At 46.4% G+C, this 22,766-nt stretch overlaps 1 protein-coding gene across 1 annotated transcript in view; it reads left to right on the forward strand.

Moving 5' to 3' along the window:
* LOC131394173 (adhesion G protein-coupled receptor E2-like) overlaps positions 1-22,766 on the forward strand; it is a 38,895-nt gene that overhangs the window by 13,232 nt on the left and 2,897 nt on the right. The window contains exons 5-21 of the mRNA XM_058525415.1: positions 2,591-2,740; positions 5,048-5,101; positions 5,398-5,532; positions 8,781-8,936; positions 9,485-9,751; positions 10,676-10,731; positions 10,862-10,939; positions 11,352-11,529; positions 14,540-14,647; positions 14,835-15,055; positions 15,240-15,419; positions 16,490-16,687; positions 16,966-17,201; positions 19,284-19,350; positions 20,131-20,222; positions 21,212-21,380; positions 21,464-21,574. Of these exons, the coding sequence (XP_058381398.1) occupies positions 2,591-2,740; positions 5,048-5,101; positions 5,398-5,532; positions 8,781-8,936; positions 9,485-9,751; positions 10,676-10,731; positions 10,862-10,939; positions 11,352-11,529; positions 14,540-14,647; positions 14,835-15,055; positions 15,240-15,419; positions 16,490-16,687; positions 16,966-17,201; positions 19,284-19,350; positions 20,131-20,222; positions 21,212-21,380; positions 21,464-21,574 (2,456 nt within the window). The remainder of the gene's footprint in view (positions 1-2,590; positions 2,741-5,047; positions 5,102-5,397; positions 5,533-8,780; positions 8,937-9,484; positions 9,752-10,675; positions 10,732-10,861; positions 10,940-11,351; positions 11,530-14,539; positions 14,648-14,834; positions 15,056-15,239; positions 15,420-16,489; positions 16,688-16,965; positions 17,202-19,283; positions 19,351-20,130; positions 20,223-21,211; positions 21,381-21,463; positions 21,575-22,766) is intronic.

Below are 22,766 nucleotides of genomic sequence, written 5' to 3' on the forward strand. Positions count from 1 at the left end.
TAAGTATCTGGAAGTGGAATAGCTGGATCATATGGTAGCTTTATTTTTAATTTGGGGGGAACCTCCACACTGTTTTTCATAGGGACTGCACCAACTTAAATTGCCACCAACAGTGCCCAAGAGTCCCTTTCCTCAACATCCTTACCAACATTTGTTATTTCTTATCTTTTTGGTAATAGCCATCCTAATAGTTGTGATGTAATATCTCATTGTGGGTTTAATTTGCTTTTCCCTGATGATTAGTGGTGTTGAGTATCTTTTCAAGTACCTGTTGGCCATTTGGATGTCTTCTTTGGAAAAAGGTCTACTCAGATCCTCTATCAATTTTTTCATTGGATTATTTGGTTTTGTTTTGTTTGTTTATTTGTTTTTTTCACTTTGTTTTTTTGCTATTGAGTCGTATGAGTTCCTTGTATATTTTGGATGTTAACTACTTATCAGATATATGATTTGCAAATATTTTCTCCCAAATATTCATTTCATTTTGTTGATGGTTTTCTTTGCTATACAGAAGCTTTCTAGTTTGATATAGTCCCATTTGTCTATTTCGGCTTTTGTTGCCTTTTGTTTTGGTGTCAAAACCAGAAAATCGTTGCCAAGAATGATGTCAAGTCGCTTAACCCCTATGTTTTCTTCTATGAATTTTAGGGTAGCATCATTTTTTAAATTATCAAATTTGGGCTCAAAGAGACCCAGTGACTTGTACAAAGTGGTACAACTAATAACGTGGTAGAACCAGATCCAGATCTAAAATGAAGAGGTTTTCATTCTTCAACAAAATAGGATCTTAAAAGGAAATTATAATAGTTAAAAATGGTTAAGATGGAAATTTTTATGTGCATTTTACTGCAGTAAAAAATGGGGGAAATTATGCTGTTTTTACACCAGGAAATGGTCTTCAGCAACTCAAAATTTTCTTAGATTCATATTTATTGGTAATAAAAGAATATATTCCTAATACGTTTGAGAAGGTGAGAAAAAATTCCCCTAAAATTTTCAGTAGTCTGTGTAGTGGACTTCTGGGTGATTTTCTTTGTTTTCATTTTTTACATTTTTTTTCTTTCCTAAGTAGGCATGTGCTATTTAATATTTAGGGAAAAGTAGATTTTATCAGGGGGAAAAAAAAAGATGTTGCGGTTACTGTCCAGCCCATCCATGTCCTTGGAGATGTTCCTAAAGATTCTTTGGTGCATTTACATGTGTGTGTCTCGTGGAGATTTGTAGACTGGGTGACCATGAAGAGATCCTGCTGCTAATGTGGCTGGATCCCAGCTCCGTTCTGGGAGGGTGCTTGTCAGGTGCAGAATTTCCTATCGTCATGTCTTCCCCCACCCCATACACCTCATTCTCAACAGTCCCACACTTAACTCCACCCCATCCCATCAACCTTGAGGACAGATGTCCAACCATCGCCACCATCACAGAACAGGAGGGAAGCCCCATTGCCCAGGTGGGGGCTGAACAGGAATCCCTCACGTGTGCCTCCCTTCTGCTTCCTGTCCTGTCCTGGTGCTGACACCCACAGCCTGGGTCTGGGGCCTTAGAAGGGAAATCTTGAGGCGCAGAGAAGAGACCTCTGATCTGGCATATACCAGTTGCCTCCCCTGACTCATCATGACGCCGAGAGTCCTTTCAGGCTCTAAAGTTTTGGTCCCTTGATTGGAATGTACAAGGGCCATTCTGTCCCTGCATTTTGATTCATTTCTGTGTCTGTGGTTCTTATTAAGTTGTTGTTGTTTTTAGTTAGTAATGTCCAGTCCCTGCTCTGGGGGTATCTGAGCTACTGAAAGGGGACCTGGGTCATGGGTGTCTTTCTTCTCGTGTTTAGAGAACAAGGAGAGATAGGATGGCAAAAAACACCCCCAGTGACTCATCTGTGAGAACCTTTATGCTGCTTCCTCATTTCATGTCTATGACAGGCTCTGATAAGGGGGAATTCTTTCAAGGGTAGAGAGCAAGACTCCCCCAGAGGCATCCTGGGGCATCTAGCAAAAGTCTGACATTGGGAGCTGGGGGAGTGCCTGATGAGGAGTGTGGGGCATACTTGGGCCACTGTGAGTAAGGGTGGAGTTGAAGCCAGCAATGGCTCTTCAATGGGCAGGGGCCTGACCACCTGGCTGTATGCTCAGGTGTGAGTGATGAGTGTGACCCTGGACGGCCCCCCAGCCATGACTCCCTCCAATACCTCAGCATTAAGGGTGATCTTCAATGTCACAGTCACCCTGACTGGAGCCCACTCCCAGGTTCCAATGGTGCAAACAGCACCACAGGGGAGGGACTGGAGCTGAGTCAGTGCCTCTGTCTACCCCAATGGCCAGCAGAGGGGATGCAGACATCCCCCAGCCCCTGTCATGACACAGCAAAGTGTCTGAATCTGGGTGTCCTCAGACTCAGCCAGAAAGCAGAAATGAGCAGAGCGGTCAGCAGGTTTTCTGGAGCAGCTGGCTCTGGACCAGCCTGGTCCCAGGAGTGCCAACCAGGAGCTGTGTTCTGTGTAGCCCCCACAGCAGGGTCAAGCTGGAGGCCAAGGTCTCTGTCCTGTGGGAACTCACGCCTTTGGGAGGTGATCCTTTGTCCTGTTGTGTTGCAGAAATCAACAAGTGTGAACCACCTTGGAGAGTGTCCTGTGGAATATATATAGACTGCCAGGACCGATGGAAAAGCTACTGCAGGTGCACCCCAGGACAGGAGCTTGTTTCTAAGGAAATGTTCACCAATGAGACTGACGAAATGTGTGATGGTAAGAAGGACCCTGCATCTTCCATCTCCTTGTCTATGAGGTTGGGGTCACTTGCCCTACTTTCCCCAGGCACTAGTGGCTGTCCTGAGCAACTACCTCATGTCCTGTCCCTCTCCAGATTCCAAGGCTCAGAACCCTCCACAGAGTGCCAGTTGCACAATTTTGGAAAGTCTCCCGCTACCTGGCATCTTATTTTTGTGAAACAAAGAGAGGTGTGGCATTTAAGATACCTCAAGGGGCCGGCCCGGTGGCGCAAGCAGTTAAGTGCGCACACTCCACTGCGGCAGCCCTGCGGTTTGCTGGTTCAGATCCGGGTGCACACCGACGCACTGCTTGGCAAGACATGCTGTGGCGGCATCCAGTGTAAAGTGGAGGAAGATGGGCATGGATGTTAGCCCAGGGCCAGTCTTTCTCAGCAAAAAAAGAGGAGGATTGGCAGATGTTAGCACAGGGCTGATCTCCTCACAAAAAAAAAAAAAAAAGAAAAGAAAAGATACTTCAAGAGCTCACGGTGCATTGCATTCCAGTGCAATATCCCTCCTCTTCTTCATCAGTCACTGCCAGGATAAGACCTTTCCTCACAGGAGCACACATGGGCTTAGCCATGCCAGGAGCCCTCTCAGACCCTCTGGGCCATGACAGACCCAGAACCCTGTCCAGAAATGTGGGAGGGGTGAGATTTGAGAGTGGGCCAACACCCCACAGCAGGCATTGACCCTGGCCAACAAACCCACCTGGAAAAGATGCCTCCTGGCACCCAGACCCGGCTTCATGGCCACTTAGCCTCTGTCTACTTCCCTGAGTTAGGCTCCACTCTGTCCCTGCAAATAATCTCAGTTCACAGGCAGGTGGGCAGCTCGGATGACTGGGACCCTGGAGGATGTTGTGTCAGAGGTGTCAGAGGTGGACAGGGTGATGTGAACCACACCACACACACTCAGATTGTTGGGTGAATAGAAGAGGCTCCCATCTGGACCAGATGAAATGAGAGGGTGCCTTTGCGGACCACTGCCCCAGGCCTGACCTTCTCCCAAGGAGGTCAACCCAGACCCCATGTTGACCTAGACCACCTGGGGACAGAAGATGCAGGCTGAGCCCCACATAGTGGGGCCCACAGGTCTGCATCCATGGTGGGAGGCTTAGGGTCAAGAAGACAGAAACATCTATCACCTTTTGCCCGTCAGCACATGCTCCCCTCTTCAGCCACCCAGCCCTCAACCCAAATGCCCTTGCTCAGATGTGGTGTGTCACCATTTCCTGCCAGTCCATAGAATGATTTCATGGGGATCAGAAAAGGCACTTTCACTCCCCAAGGCTGCATGGCTGGATGTCAGCCCCACTGTTACCCCAGCCTGGTGTCCACTGTCCAGGTGGCCCTGGCTTCTGGCATCATCTTCATTCTCCTCACCCCTTCCTACAAGCTCCCTGAGGGGCCTGGCTCAGGGGTAGGTCTTGGGCCAGCTTCATGGAGCTGAGGTCTCAGAGTTAGCATGGGTGGGAGAGCGCTGTCCTGCCAGGGTCACTGAGATTCCAAGGAGAATTCAGACAGCAAGCAGCCACCTGGGGGAGCCAGGACGAAAGCTATCACTGGAAGCCAAGAAGGGTCCTGCCCAGGGAACTCAGCATTTCCTCTGCACTTAGTTCCCTGGAAGGCCCAACTGGCCTTTGTCCTAATACTGGGTTGGGACACCCAGGCAGCTGTGATGTCCCCACCCCAGCTAGGAGCTGCCCAGGGAGGCTGGGGGCAACAGGATTGACAGACAGGGAGGACTCAGGCCATTTCCATGCACATGTGGACAACAGAGCATCTAGGCCACCACAGTCACCCAGAGGATGCCTCCATGTGAATAAGAAAAGGCACCCACTCACCCGGGAGGAGACAGTGGGACCTTCTCAAAGCCGGTTTCCGCCATCGCCAGAGAACGAGGAACCTGGGTCTGTGCAAAGCATTCCAGTCTGAGGGCTTTCTCCTTCAAGATTTATCACCTCCATTTGGAGAAGTTGGAATTTCTAAGCTGTGTCCCCGTCATCAGCTATCTGTGTATATTCTGTCCCCTCACCTGTAGCATCTGAGGCTCCACGAGGGTTGTGGCTGTCAGTGACTGATTCCTCGGGGAGTCCTGGAGATGGAGGGGAGAGGCTGAGTCCTCGACTCTGAGTTAAGTACAGGAGCCTCGGGGAGGCTGCTGGAAAGCTGTGGTCTGCAGGGCCAGAGCCACCTCCCCAGGAGGCAATGGCCATCGGACAGGGGTTGAAGTTGAAGTTCGACTCTCCTCTCTTGTCATATCTCTGTTTTTTCTGCCCCAGAATTCTGGATGCTGTTGTTCTCAACATTTGCAGCTACACTCCACAAACTTGCAGGTGAGTCTGCCCTGCCAGCCTCATTAGTGACATAAGCTGGGAGGCCATGCTAGGGTTTGGGTTCTGTCACCAAAAGGCGTGGAAAGGAGGCTTATTCTGCAAGTGAAACTCAGAGATGGTCCTCTGGGGATTAGAGAAGCTATTTCTCCTCCTAAATGTCCAGAGTTTTCAGAGCTCTTTTTCTTCCAATGTGAGCCATCCCTCTCTTCCCTCCTCTCCTCTACTAATGAACCCCCAGCTGGCAGCTGGCATCTTCCATTTCTTAGTCCTTCTGACCATGGTCTCCATCCCCACAGGCTCTCCCTCCACATCCTGTGCTCAGCGGTGCCCTTGGAACTCCATATGTGCTGATGCCAACTCCTGTCGCTGTGATCCAGGATTCAGGTCTTCGTCTGGGGAGGTCTTCATCAACCCCTCGGAGAGCTGTGAAGGTACAGAGGCTTGGGGGTGGGGGTGCATACGGAGATTGTGGGGGGAGATTGTGGGGCATCCAGAGCCCTCAGCCCTGAGAGCAGCACAGAAGCACTTTGTCAAGGGTGAGGGAGGAGACAGGCAGGGGAGGGATGAGGGAAGTGAGCATCGGGTTTCATGATCAGCATGTGAAGTGTTGAGAGCTTACACAGTGGAGCTGGGCTACAGGGGTTCAAAGCCTAGATCTGCCACTGGCTGGCTCTCTGACCTCTAGGAAATTATTTCTCCTCTCTATTCCTCAGTTTGCTTGTCTGTAAGTTGGGGATTATCGTTATATCTATCCCACATAAATGGAGTGAGATTTAATATTTATCTGTGAGAAGAACAGGTAAAGACTAGTACACACAACACAGCAAACTGTCAACAAATGAGAGTTATCATCTTTGTTACTGCAGTTATTATTATTATTATTATTATTCAAATAGCACAAAGAAAGGGGAGGAATTGCAGCAACAGGAGGAAGGAAGCACCCAGGGCCTGGAAGCTCAGGCTCTCCTACCAGAGGGAGCTCACCAGGAACTCCTGTCCGGCTCACGATCATGGTCTCCCACCGCGTCCTCACAGCAGACCCGTGAGGCAGGCAGAGCCAGGACTGTGGGTTTTTTCCAACCTTCGCCCATTTCGCACACTCCCCATGCACCCACCTTCAGCAATAACCAATCTGTTCTCTGTATCTATATGGTTGGGGGTTTTTTCTAGTTTCCACATATAAATGAGATCATACAGTATTTGTCTTTTCTGTCTGACTTTTTCACTTAGCATAATGCCCTCAAGTTCCATCCAAGTTGTCACAAATAGCAGGATTTCATTCTCTTGTATGGCTGAATAGTGTTTCACTATATCCATAAACCACTTTTTCATTATCCATTCATCCATCAATGGACACTTAGGTTATTTCCATATCTTGGCTATTGTGAATAATGCTGCAATGAACAGAAGGATGTAGATATCTTTTCAAGTTTGTGTTTTTGTTTTCTTCCAGTAAATACCCAGAAGTGGCATTGCTGGATCATATGATAGTTTATTTGTAATTTTTGGGGGAACCTCCATTCTATTTTCCATCGTGGCTGCATCAATTTACATTCCCACCAACAGTGTACAAAGGTTCCCTTTCCTCTGCATCCCTGTCAACTCTTGTTATTTCTTGTCTTTTTGACAATAGCCATTTGGACAGGTGGGAGGTGATATCTCACTGTGGTTTTTTTTGCATTTCCCTGATGATTAGTGATGGTGAGCATCTTTTCATGTACCTGTTGGCCATCTCAATGTCTTTTTTGGAAAATGTCTATTCAGATCCTCTGCAAGTTTTCAAATTAGATTGTTTTTTTTTTCTATTGAGTTGAATGAGTTCCTTATATATTTTGGATGTTAATTGCTTATCAGGTATTATTTGCAAATATTTTCTACCAAACCGCATGTAGCCTATTCACATTGTTGATGATTTCCCTTGCCATGAAGAAGCCTTTTAGTTTGATTAATCTTGCATGTCTATTTTTGCTTTTGTTGCCTTTGCTTTTGGAGTCAAATCCAAAAAATCAGAACCAATACTGATATCAAGGAACTTACCACCTATGTTTTCTTCTAGCAGTTCTATGAGTTCAGAGATGTATCATTTTTAAATGATCATAATTGAGCTCAAAGTGATTGAGTGATTTATCCAAAGTCACACAATTAATAAAGAACCTAGATCCAGGTTTAAAAGTAAAGAGTTTTCATTCTTCAATAATACCAGATCATAAAAGGAAATTATATTCCTTAAAAATGGTTAAGATTGAAATTTTTATGTTATATGCATTTTATCACAATGAAAAAAAAAGTGGGAAGAGGGGGAATTATATGGATGTTTCAATGAGAAATACTCTTCATCTACTCAAAGTAGTCTTAGCTGCATATTTATTGAAAGTAAAAGAAAATATTCCTAATATGTTTGAAAAGATTTTTTAAATCCCTAAAATTTCTGTAGTCTGTATAGTGAACTTACGTGTAGTTTTCTTTGCTTTATGTTTTACATTTTCTTTATTTTCTAAGTATCTATACATTATTTTTTTGTTTGGGGAAAAGTAGATTTTATCAGGGAGAAATTGTCTTGTGACAACTGCCTCGCCCATCCATGACCCTGGAAGTGTTCCTAAGGGTTCCTTTGTGTGTTTGCACATGTGTGTCTCATGACAATTTGTAGACTGGGTGACCATGGAGAGATCCTGCTGCTAATGTAGGTGGATCCCAGCTCCTTTCTGGGAGGGTGCTTGTCAGGTTGAGGAATTTCTCATCGTTGTCTCCTCTCCTCGCACGCACACCTCATTCCCAACTGTCCCCGACTCAGCTTCACCCATCCCATCAACCTTGAGGACAGGTCTCCAGCCATTGCCAACATGTAAGAACAGAGGAGGGAAGCCCTTTGCCCAGGTTGGGGCTGAACAGGAATCCCTCAGTGTGTGTCCCTCCTGCTTCTGTCCTGTCCTGGTGCTGACGCCCGCAGCCTGGGCCTGGGGCCTTAGAAGGGAAATCTGCAGGTGCAGGGAACAGAGCTCTGATCTGGGGGAGACCAGTTACCTGTCCTGACTCGTCATGACGCCGAGAGTCCTCTCAGGCTCTAAAGTCTTTGGTCCCCTGATTGGAATGTACGGGTACCAAACATTCTGTCCCTTCATTTTGATTCACTTCTGTGTCTGTGGTTCATATTATGCTGATGTTGTTTTTAGCCAACAGTGTCCGGCCCCTGCTTTGTGGGTCTCTGAGCTACTCAAAGGGGACCTGGGTCATGGGCATCTTTCTTCTCATATTTAGAGAACAAGGAGAGACGAGATGCCAAAAAACACCCCCAGTGATTCAGTTGCGAGCAACTTCCTGCTGCTTCTTCATTTCACATCTGAGACAGGCTCTGATAAGGGGGGACTTCCCTTAGGGGTAGAGATAGCAAGACTCCTCCAGAGGCATCCTGGGACATCTTGAAAAGGCCTGACATTGGTAGCTGGGGGAGTGCCTGATGAGGAGTGTGGGGCATACTTGGGCCACTGTGAGTAATGGGAGGTGGAAGCCAGCAATGGGCAGGTGTCTGTACACCTGGCTTTATCTTCAGTTTTAAATGAGGCCACCTGGGCATGAGTCTTGTCATGTCCCCATGACTGGGTCAGGCTGGAGGCCAGGGTCTCTGCTCTATGGGAACTCACGCCTTTTGGAGGTGACCCTTTGTGCTGCTGTGTTCCAGACATCAATGAGTGTGAAACCCCCTCGACAGTGTCCTGTGGAAAATTCGCGGAGTGCCACAACACGGAAGGGAGCTACTACTGCACATGCAGCCCAGGATACGAGCTTGTTTCTCGGCCAATGTTATTCTGGAATGAAAAAGAGAACACATGTAAAAGTAAGAACCACTCTGCATTTTCCATCTCCTCATCCATGAGGTTTGATGTCATTCACCCCACTTTCTCCTGGCATCAGAGGGCCATCCTGGGACCTAGATGGTCACCCTCCCTCTCAGAACCCCAAGGCTCAGAACCCTCCACAGAGGGTCACTTGTGGAAGTTTAAAATATCCCCCCTGCCCACCTGGCATCTTATTTTTGTAAAACAAAAGAGAGGGATGACGTTCAAGATACTTTAGGAGCTCACAGTGCATCGAGTTTAGGCACAATGTCCCTCCTCTTTGCCATCACCAGTGACTGCCAGGATGATCACATCCCCCACCAGAGCCCACATGGGCTTGGCCACACCAGGAACACACTTAGACCTCCCAGGCCATGATGGACCCAGGGACCCTTGGGAGTGGGGAGATTCCAGGGTGGCTCTACCTACCCCAGCTGGCCCTGTCCCTGGCCAACAACCCTGACACCCTGACCTCACTTCTCATTTGCTCAGCCTCCCTCTAAATCCGCACACAAGGCTCTGCCCTGACCCTCCCCAATGATTTCAGTTGACAAGCCTGAGGGCAGCGCAGACAACCAGGACCCAGGAGAATGTTGTGTCAAGCCTGAGCAGGGTGACACGGACCCACCACAAACAAACACATCAACAGTCAGAACAACAGAGAAGGATCCTGTCAGGACCAGATGGCAACAGCGGGCATCATCAGATACCATTGCCCCAGGCCCAAACCTCTCCCAAGGAGGTCAATCCAGGCCTCATGGGGGCCCAGAACACTGGGGGACAGAAGACAGGCACCTCCTCAGGGGGTCCACAGGTATGTGTCCCTGGTGGGAGGCCAAGAGGTCTGATGACAGCAATGACATACAGCCCTCACCCATCAGCACCTACTCCCTTGTCCAGCCAGCCTGCCCTCACCCACCGCTGGCCTTGCTCAGATGTGGGTTCTCACCACTTCCTGCCAGGTCAGGGGATGCCTTCATGGGGATCAGAAAAAAGGAACCAGGGCTGCCTGGCTGGACGTCAGCCCCACTGTCCACTCAGACCTGGTGCCACTGTCTGGGTGGCCCTGGCCTGTCCAGCATCTTCTTCATTCTCCCTGCCCCAGCCCTATGGCCTCATCCTAGGAATCCTGGCTGAGGTGCACTTCTTGGTCCATCTCTATCAAGCTGTCTCAGAGTTAGTGTGGATGGGAGAGCACTGTCCTGACAGGGTCCACGGGATTCCAAGGAGAACTCAGCCAGCAGAAGACACCCTGGGGGAATTAGGACAAAGGCCATCATGGGAGCCAAGATGGGTTCTGGTGGCGAAATGCTGCACTCCAGTCCCAAGAAGGCTCACCCTGGCCTTTCTCCAAATGCTAACGGGGGACACAGGCAGCTGTGACGTCCCCACCCCGGCTGGGAGCTTCAGAGGGAAGCTGAGGTCAATGGGGCTGGCAGACAGGGAGGACTCAGGCAGATTCCACCCACATCTGGACAACAGAGCATCTAGGCCACCACATTCACCCATAGGATACCCCTACGTGTAAGAAAATGTGCCCACTCACCCGGGGGGGAGACAGTGGGGACTTCCAGAGGCTTCTCTGCCCAAACAGGGGCCCCTGAATGACCAAATGACCATTTACGTGACCTGACCTGACCCTAAACCCCTGCCCTCAACACACACACACACACACACACACACACACACACACACACACACACACACAGATGCTCTCCCACCTAATGAACTGCTGTTCTGTTGCCTGCAGGGACCTTCCACACCTGGAATCCACCCCGTGAAATCAAGAGCCAGGTGAGTGGCTCCAGCAGAGAACAGAAGGCAGAAAATCCCTCAGCACAGTGCTGCAGCGGCCACACGTTTTCCCCAAGCTCCCCTACCCAAGCGTGATGCTCTCTAACCCCCTCATCTCCCCTCTCCCCAGCGTCTCAATGGCTTCTTCGAAGGAGTCCAGAATCTGAGAAGAAACTTCAGGTCAGCCTCGGCCGGGAACACCATCCACGTAAGGGCAGGACCCAGGGGAGGCAGGGGGGAGGCACCCATAGAGGGCAGGGGAAGCTTTGGTCTGGGAGGAGGTGGACCCCAACACAGGGGCACTGGGCTTGGAGGCCCCCCTCTCCCGGTGGGTTGGACGAGCTGACACTAGGTATTTGTACTCACTGTTAGACACCCACGTGCTCCTGCTGGCACTGTCCCTGTTGCTTTCCTGGACTTTGGGTTTGTGTCATCGTTGGCATTCATGAACAGGGTTGACCTCTGAGTGGCTGGATTCCAGGGGCAAAGACCCAGCGAATCCCATCCAGTACCACCTTTATCCCAAAATAGATAGTCTCTAGGGTCTGTTCTCTGTGCTGAGTGGGCGGGGTCTTCATGTAGACCCTCTGGTTCACTGACTCTGTGTCCCCATCCCCCAGAACCTCATGCAGGGGGTGGATGTTCTGCTGGAGACCCCAGGGGACCTGGAGAACCTGCCCCGCTCAGAGCAGCACCTTGTGGCCTCTAACTTGCTCTTTGGCCTGGAGGATGTCCTGAGAGGGCTGAGTACTTCCCTGTCCAATGGGTCATTGACCTTCAATTCACCTGCAGGCACAGGTAAGTACCCTGGGTCTGCCCAGGTTCCTGCTCTGCCCGCCCTCCACCTCAATCCTCCCCAACCTCATTGGAGCCGAGTGACCACACTTGTATCTCAGCATTACTCTTATTAACAAAGGTTAAAAGTAAATGAATAAATTATGGTAAGTGAAATAAGTCAGATTGGTATTTTCCAGAGTTGAGGGAGTGGGTGAAATGGATGAAAGGGGTCAAAAGTTACAAACTTCCAGCTATGTATATAAGTTATAGACATGTAATGTACAGCTTGGTGACTATAGTTAATAGTACTGTATTGCATATTCAAAAGTTCCTTTGAGAGTAAACCTTAAAAGTTCTTATCACAAATATAAAAATTTTTGTAACTATGTATAGTGACGGATTTGAACTAGGCTTATTGCGATGATCATTTTGCAATATATACAAATATCAAATCATTAAGTTGTACATCTGAAATTAATACAATATGTCAACTATGCCTCAATAAAAAAAAGAAATGAATAAAACTGTAAATAATATACATTTTCATTATAAACTAAATTATGAGAAGATGAAATAATGATGACAAAGAATTTAAGATAAAATAGAAATGATTTCAAAAGAAAACAATTTAATTTAGAATAATATAAATTTAATATTATTTGATATTTAAGTATGATTTATTTTATTGAGTTAAAATTCATGTAACATAGAATTCACCATGTTAAGCGAAGTATACAATTCAGTGGCATTTAGCACATTCACAGAGTTGTGAGCCATCACCTCTATTTCTGAAGTATCTTCATCACCCAGAAGTAAGCACTGCACCTGCTAGGCAGTCACACCTCATTCCTTCCCTCCCCCAGGCCCTGGCAACCACGAATCTGCTTTCTGTCTCTATGGATTCGCACCTCCTGGACATTTCATATGCATAGAATCATAGGACATGTGACCTAATAGTCCAGCTTCTTTCACCTAGCATAATGTTTTCGAGGTTTATCCGTGTTGTAGCATGTATTGTATCTCTTTCCTTTTTATGGTTGAATAATATTCCACTGTATATGGATATACCACATTTTGTTAATCCATTCATCCATTGATGGACATTTGGTTGTTGCCACCTTTGGACTATTGTGAATAGTGCCACTATTAATATTGGTGTACATGTTTCTGTTTCAATAACTTTTTCAGTTCTTTGGGGTACATACTTAGGAGTGGAATTTCTGAGTGATATGGTAATTCCATTTTCAACTTTTTGAGGAACCAAGAAACAATATTTCCAAAGTGCTATTTTTCCACTTTCCATTTCCACTGGCAATGTAACCAGGGTTCCAATATCCTCATCCTCAGTAACATTTGTTACTTCTAGTTTGTTTTGTTTTTATTACAGCCTTTCAGAGTATGTCAGCTGATATCACATACGGTTTTGATTTGCATTTCCCTGATGGCTAATGATGTTTCACATCTTTTCATATCATCATTGAACATTTCTGTATCTTTTTTGCAGAGATGTCTACTCAAGTCCTTTGCCTTTTTTTAAATTCAGTTTTTTGGTTTTGGTTGTTGAGCTGTAAGAGTTCCCTATGTATTCTGATAGTAGACTCTATGAGACATGTCATTTGCAAATATGTTCTCCCATTCCACAGATTGTCTTTTCACTTTCTTCATGGTCTTTTCACTTCAGTGAACAGATGTTTCCATTTTTATAAAGTCCATTTTATCTATATTTTCTTTTGTTGCTTGTGCATTTGGTGTCACATCTAAGAATCCATTTCCAAATCCAAGGTCATGAAGATTTACCTCTATGTTTTCTTTTAATTGTTCGAGTTTTAGCTCCTAAATTTAGGTCTTTGGTCCATTTTGAGTTAATTTTTGTGTATTGTGTGAGGTAGGGGTCCAACTTCCTTCTTTTGCTTGTGGATATCCAGGTGTCCCATCACAATTTGTTGAAGAGATTATTCTTTTCCTATTGAAGGGTCTTGGCACCCGTTGTTGAAAATCAATTGACCATAGAGGTATGGGTTTATTTCTGGACTCTCAATTCTATTTTATTGGTTTATCTGTCTGTCCTTATGCCAGTACCATAGTGTTTTGATTACTGTAGGTTTGTATTAAGTTTTGAAATAAGGAAGTGTGAGTCCTCCAAATTTGTTTTTCATTTTCAAGATTGTTTTGGGTATTTGGGCCCCTTGCAATGCCACATGAAATTTAGGATGAGCTTTTCCATTTCTGTGAAAGATTAATTAATAAAATGATGTTGGAATATTGATATGGATTACACTGAATCTGTAGGTCATTTTGGGGACTATTGCCATATTAATAATATTGAACCTTCCATCCATGAACAAAGGATGTCTTTCCCTTTATTCAGCATTTTTAATTTCTTTCAACAATCTTTTGTAGTTTTCTATGTACAAGTCTTAAGTCTCCTTGGATAAAATTATTCCTAATAATTTGTAGACTATATTTGCATCTATGTTCATAAGAGATATTGGTCGGTGGTTTGCTTTGTTGTGATGTCTTTATCTGGTTTGTTTTAAGAGTTATGTTGGCCTTGTAGAATTATTTAGGCAGTGTTCCTTTCTCTTCTATTTTATAGAGGAGTTTACAAAGGATTCGCATTAATTCTTCCTTAAATGCCTGATTGAATTCACCAGTGAAGCCATCTGTTCTGGGCTTTCCATTTTTGGAAGTTTTTGATTACTGATTCAATCTCTTTACCTGTTATAGGGCTGTTCTGATTTTCCATTTCTTCTTAAGTTAGTTTTGGTAGTTTGTGTGTCTCTAGGAATTTCTCCATTACAACGAGGTTATCTAACTTGCTGTTGAATAATTGCTCATAGTATTCTTCTATACTTCATTGTAAATTCAGATGCTATACATATGTATATACAATTATTATGTATACCAGATACTATGGTTAATATTATTACTATGTGTACCAATAATACCATTATGTGAAAGTAATACATAGTATATATGTACATACACAATTACTAATCTAACTCCCTTATGTGACTGCCACAACTCATAGAACTGTCCGTGGAGGTGCTGGAACAAGGAGACAGGAGTATCACCTTGAGTCAGAATCAGGCAAAGATGCTGCTGAACTGGGATATGGTGCAGGAATCTGGTGACTCAGGTAACAGCTGAGATGGGGAGAAGGTCACTGAGGCTTCACAGTGGGACAAGTGCCCAGGGATGTGACAGATAGAGAATTAAATGCTAAAGGGAAGTGTGGGGTGTGGTGGGGCCACAAGGAAAGAGTCCATCTGAAGAAGGGGTCTTGTTGGGGATGCCAAGATAACACACTTCACCTCGTCCTGCAGGCCCTTTTGTGGTGGGCCTTGTCTCCACACCAGGGATGGGTAAGTTGCTGGCTGAGGCCCCCCTGGTCCTGGAGCCTGAGAAGCGAGCAGTTGTACATGAGACACACAAGGACTTGCTGCAGGTAGTCTCCCCTGTCCTGCTCTCAGATGTCGTCACCGCCTTTATGAGCAACAATGACACCCAGAACCTCAGCTTCCGAGTCACCTTCATCTTTAACCACGTGAGTCCAGGTGGGATGGGGGTGTGGGTGTGGAAGAGGTCTGAGTCCTGGTCATAGCCTCGGGGTTCAGGGAGGCTCCCCTATGGGTGCATCATCTCCCCAGGAAAGCACTTCATAAGCCAGGTTAGGTCATCATTTCTGAGCACCAGAACCACCAGCTCACATCTACTCCCTGTTCCTACAGTCAGTGACCCCTGGGCCAAGGCAGAGGGTATTCTGTGTCTTCTGGGAGCATGGCCAGAATGGAAGTGGTCATTGGGCCACCACAGGCTGCAGGGTGGTGGACACCAGAGACACCAGCACCACCTGCCACTGCACCCATCTCAGCAGCTTCGCCGTCCTCATGGCCCACTATGACATGCAGGTGAGGGCCCTGAGAGGGCTGCATTCAGTGTGCATCTCACTGTAACAAATTCCCACAACATAGCAGTTCAATCAAACCACAAATGTATTATCTCCCAGTTTCTGCAGGTCAGCAGTCCTGCGTGGTATAGCTGGGTTGTCAGCTCAGGATCTTACAAGGCTGAAATCGTGTCAGCCAGAGATGCAATCTCGTCTGAGGCTTGGGGTCCTCCTCTAAGCCCCTGGTTGCTGGCAGAATTCAGTTCCTTGTAGCTGTAGGACTCAGGACCCACTTTCTTGCCACCTGGCAGCAGGGGACCATGCTCAGCATCTATGGGCTACCTGCATTCCTTCTCACATGGCCCTCTCGTAGGCTCTCTCACGAGGTATCAGTGTTCCTGTCAGGAGGCCAGAAGCAGAAGCTCCCTCACATCAAAACTCTCTCAAACTTTGAATCTTATTCCCCAGAAAGTGCTCAGATTTTTTAAGGAATCACCTAACTAGATCAAGCCATCACCCAAGATAAACTGTCTCTCTTAGTCAGTTGATGGAGGACTTGAGTTGCAACTGCAAAATCCCTTCACAGCAACACCTAGCCTGGATTTTGATTGAAAATCTGGAAGAAAGTGTGTTTATACCATGGTGTGGGGATACGGTTGCAAAATTAGAATTATGCCTACCACAGGGGTCTTTAGTACAGCAGTGCTCAGGGACTGCAGAAAGGAAGACTTGGTGATGGCAGAGGTCCGAGGGTGCCATGGGAGCCAGTGAGCACAGGTGGGTCAGGAGCCATGTTGGCCTCCTCCCCTGGCCAGGGGAGCTGCTGACTTCCTCTGGATCACCAAAACCAGAGACTCAATCAGGTGACCTCTAAAGAAAAAGAATCCCGTGGGTTTCAGGGCTTGGTGCAAGGTCTGAATTAATCAATCTAACACTCTGAACCTATAGCTACTTAGCCATAAACATCACAAATTTACATGGCTCCTCCATTCCTAATTTTTCTGTGCCTAAAAATAAAAATAAAAATGAAGGAAGGGTCATTACCCCAGAGCAGGAAGGGGTGACTGTGATCTCCTCTTCACTGGGTCCCAGGAGGAGGACCCCGTACTGGCTGTGATCACCTACATAGGGCTGAGCCTCTCTCTGCTGTGCCTCCTCCTGGCGGCCCTCACCTTCCTGCTGTGCAGAACCATCCAGAACACCAGCACCTCGCTCCACCTGCAGCTCTCCCTCTGCCTCCTCCTGGCCCACCTCCTCTTCCTCACGGCCATCGACCGAACCGAGATCAAGGTACTGACCCTGTCCCAGTGGACCCTCTGCCCTGCCCCAGGAGTGCTGAGTCCATGGAGCCATGCTGCACTGGACACTGTAATAAATGATCTTGTGTCTCGGGGAAGGTGAGGGGTGAGTAGCCAGTTTCACATTGACTGATGCAACTGGAAGACAAACCCTCTCTGACAACTCCTTCATGCTCCTCAGAGTCCTCCCCAGGGGCAAGGTGCAGGAGAGGCCCTGGGCCACCCTCCACCCTGACCTTCCCTCCTGATGACACCTGCCTCTGCCCCCAGGTGCTGTGCGCCCTCATCGCAGGTGCCTTACACTATCTCTACCTGGCCTCCTTCACCTGGATGCTGCTGGAGGGCCTGCACCTCTTCCTCACTGCTCGCAACCTGATGGTGGTCAACTACACCAGCGCGAGCAGGTTCATGAGGAAGTTCATGTTCCCTGTGGGCTACGGGGTCCCGGCTGTGATTGTGGCCATTTCTGCAGCGTCCAGGCCTCACCTTTATGGAACACCCGCCCGGTAAATGCAAATTCCCTCTGTCCTTTTCTTCTCCAGCACGACCATGGCTGTCGTATAACCAACAGAGCACTTTAATTTCACCAGAATATGATAGGCAGAGAAAAACTCAGTAATCACTCCAGAGATGTCTTCCTGGTGTCATGACTGTGTTCGTTGAAGTGACTGGTTAAGTCCTCAAGATTTAATTGTTCTGAATGTTAACTATATTATGTTAAATTTATATGATATTAACTGTTTATTATATTAATAACTATACAATCAAATGAAGAAATAACATATTAATAATTATAAATAAAACAGTTAAAATATAGACGGTGACTTTTTGATTTTTAGTTTTATCTTTGCATTAATTAAGGAGACTGTTTTAAATCTTCTAGAAAGAAAAACTGAAATGAAGGGATGGAATTGGTTTGTGTAGCCTATTTCTCTCTCCTAATTCAAAAAAAATGGAGGATAATTTAGATAATTAAATTATTAGTACCAGAGCTAAGACTTATAAATCACCTCTGATGTGCAATCACTGTTCTGAATATTTTTCACGTATCAGCTCAATCATTGTCCCAAAACCCTCTGAGGTAGAAACTAGCATTATGCCAATATTACAGATGAGGAGACTGAGGCACAAAGAGATTAACTGACGTGGCCAAGATCACAGAGCTGGCTGGTGGTAGAGGTGGGATCAAATCCCGTCTGGCACTCACAACGTAGTCCTATACGATAAGATTAATGTTCACCTGTGTCAGATGAGCCCGGGCCAACTAGCCTTCCTGGATAGCTTACTGTAAAAGTCAGAGAACTTTATCTGAAAAGGCCAGATGGTAAATATTCCGGCTTTGTGGGCCATACGGTCTCTGTTCCAACTACTCTCCTCTGTCCTTGTAGCAGAAAAGCAGCCATAGACAACACGTAAGAGAGTGACTGCAGCTGTGTCCCAGGAAAACACATCCACAAAGTCAGGCGGCAGCCCGAGTTGGCCACAGGCTGCAGTTTGCCGCCTTTCTCTTCCATTCTTTACACTTTCTCTTCCATTCTTCCTGGTGGATGCACCTCTCCATGGTCCTCACACCTCCCTCCTCACTCTCAGTCCCCTCACTGGGATCAGATTCCAATTCTGACATTTCTATCAGTGTGGCCTTGAGTTACTGCCTCTGTTCCCTTCGGCCTCAGACGCCTGACCTGTGATGGTTTGAGTACCTATGTCCTCGTCAGGAAGACAGTCTGCAAAGCACAGGAGCCCTGCTCAACACTGTGTCAGGGTAACCGTTACTTTTTATTTCTCTTCTGTCATGTCCCAAATGTTTTCACCTTGTCTACACCTACTCATCTTTCTTATCTCAGCGTAAACATGATTCGTTTCTCTCAGGGAACCTTCCCAACCCTCTGAGTCTCTACACCCCAGACTAGGCTATGGTTCCAGCTCCATGTTCTCACAGATCCTCATACTTTGATCATAAAACTCGTCATCTTGACTGTTTCTATTGCTGATTGTTGACCTTCCACCCAGCTGGGAGCCCCCAGAGGACTGAGACCTCTCTATCTTAATCACAACTGGGGCTTCAGAGCCAAGCATACATCCTGGTATAGAGGAGATACTCCTTATTTGTCAAATAAACCATAAATTAATTTATTGATTGATTCTTTTTATTACAAAGTTTGTATTTTTTTCTGTCAAGATTTCTGGGGCCAAGACTTAAAAAAAGTTTTTAAAAGGAATTTAAAAAAGAACACTTTTTTAAGGTATCATTGACATGTAAAAAGGTATACATATTTGATGCATACCACCTGATAAGTTTGGGGACAAGTGTACACCTCTGAACCCATCACCACCATCAAAACCATATACAAAGTTCAGTTATAGAAGATAAGTTCAGGAAATCTACTAAAGAGCATAAACTGCCTATAGCTAATAATATTGTATTGTATACTTAAAATTTACTAAGTGGGTACATCTTATGTTAAATGATTTTACCCAAGGAAAGCAATAATAATAATAATAATAATTGGGAAGTGAGAGGTATGTTTATTTATATTCTTTGATCCATAAAGGCCAACATATTCTTGAATCTCTTTCATCTGTCTTAGATGCTGGCTCCACACAAATGAAGGATTTATATGGGCCTTCCTTGGTCCCGTCTGTACCATCTTCTCTGTGAGTATGGATGACATCAGGGCCTCCTACCTGCCCAGCTGAGGGTCATTCAAAGAGCAGGTGTATAAGGAGGGTTATGGGTAGAGTGAGCAACCGTTCCAGTTTCCCAGGACTGAGGGGGGGTCTCAGGATGTAGTAATTTCAGGGGTTTTTATTTTGTTTTGTTTTGTTTAAACAGTTTTATTTATTTATTTATTTATTTATTTATTTATTTATTTATTTATGGAGAAGATCAGCCCTGAGTTAACATCCATGCTAATCCTCCTCTTTTTGCTGAGGAAGACCTGCTCTGAGCTAACATCTATTGCCAATCCTCCTCCTTTTTTTCTCCCCAAAACCCTCGTGGGTGGTTGTATGTCATAGTTGCACATCCTTCTAGTTGTTGTATGTGGGATGCGGCCTCAGCATGGCCAGAGAAGTCGTGCATCAGTGCACGCCCAGGATCCAAACTGGGGCCGCCAGTAGCGTAGCGTGCACACTTAACCGCTAAGCCATGGGGCCAGCCCGGAATTTCAGTTTTAAAACAAGGAATGAAGTGCTACCTGAGACATGGGACTTTTCTTGCTACATCAAGGAAATTCCCATGCAAACCAGGACAAGTTCGTCACCCAAGTTACAGGACAAGAAGTGGCCTGAGTTACCGAGTGTTAGGTCTGATTTTCTAGGACTGCTGTGAAATGCGAATCTTCTCACCTGCTGGGTTAGGTGTTGGATGAGCTAGGAGGAAGGTTGAGCAGATGTGGAATGTATTTAATATGCCTTGGGGATATTCTTCTGCAGATCAATTTGGCTTTCTTTCTGATGACCTTCTGGATCGTGAAAAACAAGCTCTCCTCACTCAACAGCGATGTGTCCACCCTCCAGAACACGAGGTGAGGATGGATCACAGGGCGCACACAATCCCCCCCACACCAAGCATGGTCCAGGAGCAAGGCCATATGGCCCCAAGCTCCTGAAGTCCTTTCAGGGGACTCTGAGGGGACTGGAGGAGAGAGGTGCACCCACCCTCCTTGGAAGCCAGCTCTGATACTATAGTTTGCTGCTGACACCCAAGCCGAAAACATTCCATCCATAACCACCAGCATGAAAGCACCTGAGCTCCACAGAGACTTGACTTTGTTCTGATAAACAGGGATTCCTTTTGTGGCTCTATGGAAATGGTCCTAAGAACACTGATATCTTTATAACACACGGAGGAAATCCCACCACTGTTCCCAGCGCCCAGCATGACCTTTCATGCCCACACCTCCATGCATGCTCTTCCCTCTGCCCTCTCCCACTCTTCCACCTGAGGAAATCAGGCTCGTTTGCCACTTATTACATCTTCTAAGAGTTTGGGGGTGTCCTTTGCTTTCCTCAACTTGGCACAGAATTAAGGTCTGTATTCAGAGCAAAGGCTGCTCTGGGTCAGTTCGTGGAGAAGGTGAGCAGGGGAACAGTACTGGATGGGACCAGGGCAGAAGTACATTGCACGTCACAAATGTTATAAGTGACCATTTGTTTTCATCCTTCTACTAGACTGTGAGGTCTGTGAAAACAGAAGTCTTGTCTTTATTGTTGTTAATGCCCAGGCCCCAGCACAGGGCCAGGTGCACAGAGGGTCCTCAGTACAGCTGGTTGAATGGAATCAGGGATCTCCATGAAACATCATGATGTTTCTGAAACCCACATGATGAGGTGTCACTACCATCCTCAGTCCAAGTCAAAATGCCGTCCTAGACCCAAATAGCAAGTCTTTTTAGGGAATCATGGACAGTAGAGGTCTAAGTTGATCACACTCAGTCAGAGGATCCATGGAGTGGAGATGAGAAAGATTGTGTTGCTCTGGGTGGTCACGGGCCTCATTTCTCCTCCTCCCCAGGATGCTGACATGTAAAGCCACAGCTCAGCTCTTCATCCTGGGCTGCACCTGGTGTCTGGGAATCCTGCAGGTGGGTCCAGCCGCCCATGTCATGGCCTACCTCTTCACCATCATCAACAGCTTGCAGGGCGTCTTCATCTTCCTGGTGTACTGTCTCCTCAGCCAGCAGGTACCACTGTCTGACTCCCACTCAGGACTCTGCCCATCTCACTCCTCTCAGTGAGCTGACCAGAGCCTGCTTTGCCTCTGCAGGTCCGGGAGCAATATAGAAAATGGTGCAAAGGGGTCAGGAAAACCAAAGTGGAGTCTGAGAAGTACACGCTCTCTAGCAGGCCAATGTCTGAGGCCTCCAGACACAGTGTGGTAAGACCATGCGCTGCTCCCAGAGCAATTGACTAACAGATCTGCTTAATCAGCACATGCCTCCCACATGGGACAACCTGGGTATACCCAGGGGATGCCCTGGGATGGCCCACACTTGGTTTACTGCTGGACTCATCCAGACACTTCCTGTCATGAAAGGAAGTCTTTCTCTGCTTTCACTCACTGTTTCTACACTCACCTTGACCCTCACACCTGGCTACCTTATTCCCTCATGTGTATAGTACCCACCTTGTGAGAATTGGTTCATGTGCTTTTTAATTTTCCTTGGTGAGAAGATAGAAAACACTTACTCATAAGCAGAGAAAGATGCTATGGTAAGCTCTATAGGCAGGAACTAACGATCTGAAGCAGTGGTGCATGAGTTTCTCAGAGACACAGCACCATCCTTTCTCCCAAGTCATTCCATGCTACCCCTCTATAAAGAACAGTATATACATGATATATACAGTCATAAAAGTAAAATGAAATAAGTATTAAGTTGGATTTGAGACTGTCCTTGAAGCCTGAAACCGTTCCTGGTGTTATCAGCACACACAAACAATGCAAAACCAGGGAGGAGAATCATAGAGGAGATAGAAGAGATTCTACTCACGTGAATCGTACCAAGCATTTGTATTTTGGGGGTTTACATAACATTTTCTAATATTTTTCTTCACATTATCTTCACATCAGCACTTGGAGGTAAGTTTTATTATGTTCGCATTTGGTAGTTGAAGAAAATGAGACTCATGGGGTCTATATGGGTTGTGCAATGACTTGAGCTAATTCATTCTTCCTCCCAACTTTCATGAGGCCCCCACTCTGCCTGGCAAGCCTTCTGCATTTCTCTCACCTATGTACTTGTCCACCCTCCACAACTGTCCCTTCCTAAATTCTCCACTCCTCAGAGGTCTCATCCTTCTAACTCTTCCCTCTTCCCAGCAGATGTTCCTACCAACTTCTTCACAGGGAATATCAACTCAGTGGATGAAACAGGGTTAACTTTGTGCTCTCAAAAACATCTGGCATTTGGCGTCTGGTTCATTCTCTCCTCATTCCATCTTATTTCCACAGACAGACAAAACGTGCTTCCAACTTTTTAAAGCTAATCCCTCTGCCTTTTATTTTTATTATTTTATTCAGGTCATATGGGCTTATAACATTGCGTAAATTTCAGGTGCACATTATTATG

Source organism: Diceros bicornis, chromosome 30 (assembly GCF_020826845.1).
Source record: "Diceros bicornis minor isolate mBicDic1 chromosome 30, mDicBic1.mat.cur, whole genome shotgun sequence".
Taxonomy (NCBI): Eukaryota; Metazoa; Chordata; class Mammalia; order Perissodactyla; family Rhinocerotidae; genus Diceros; species Diceros bicornis.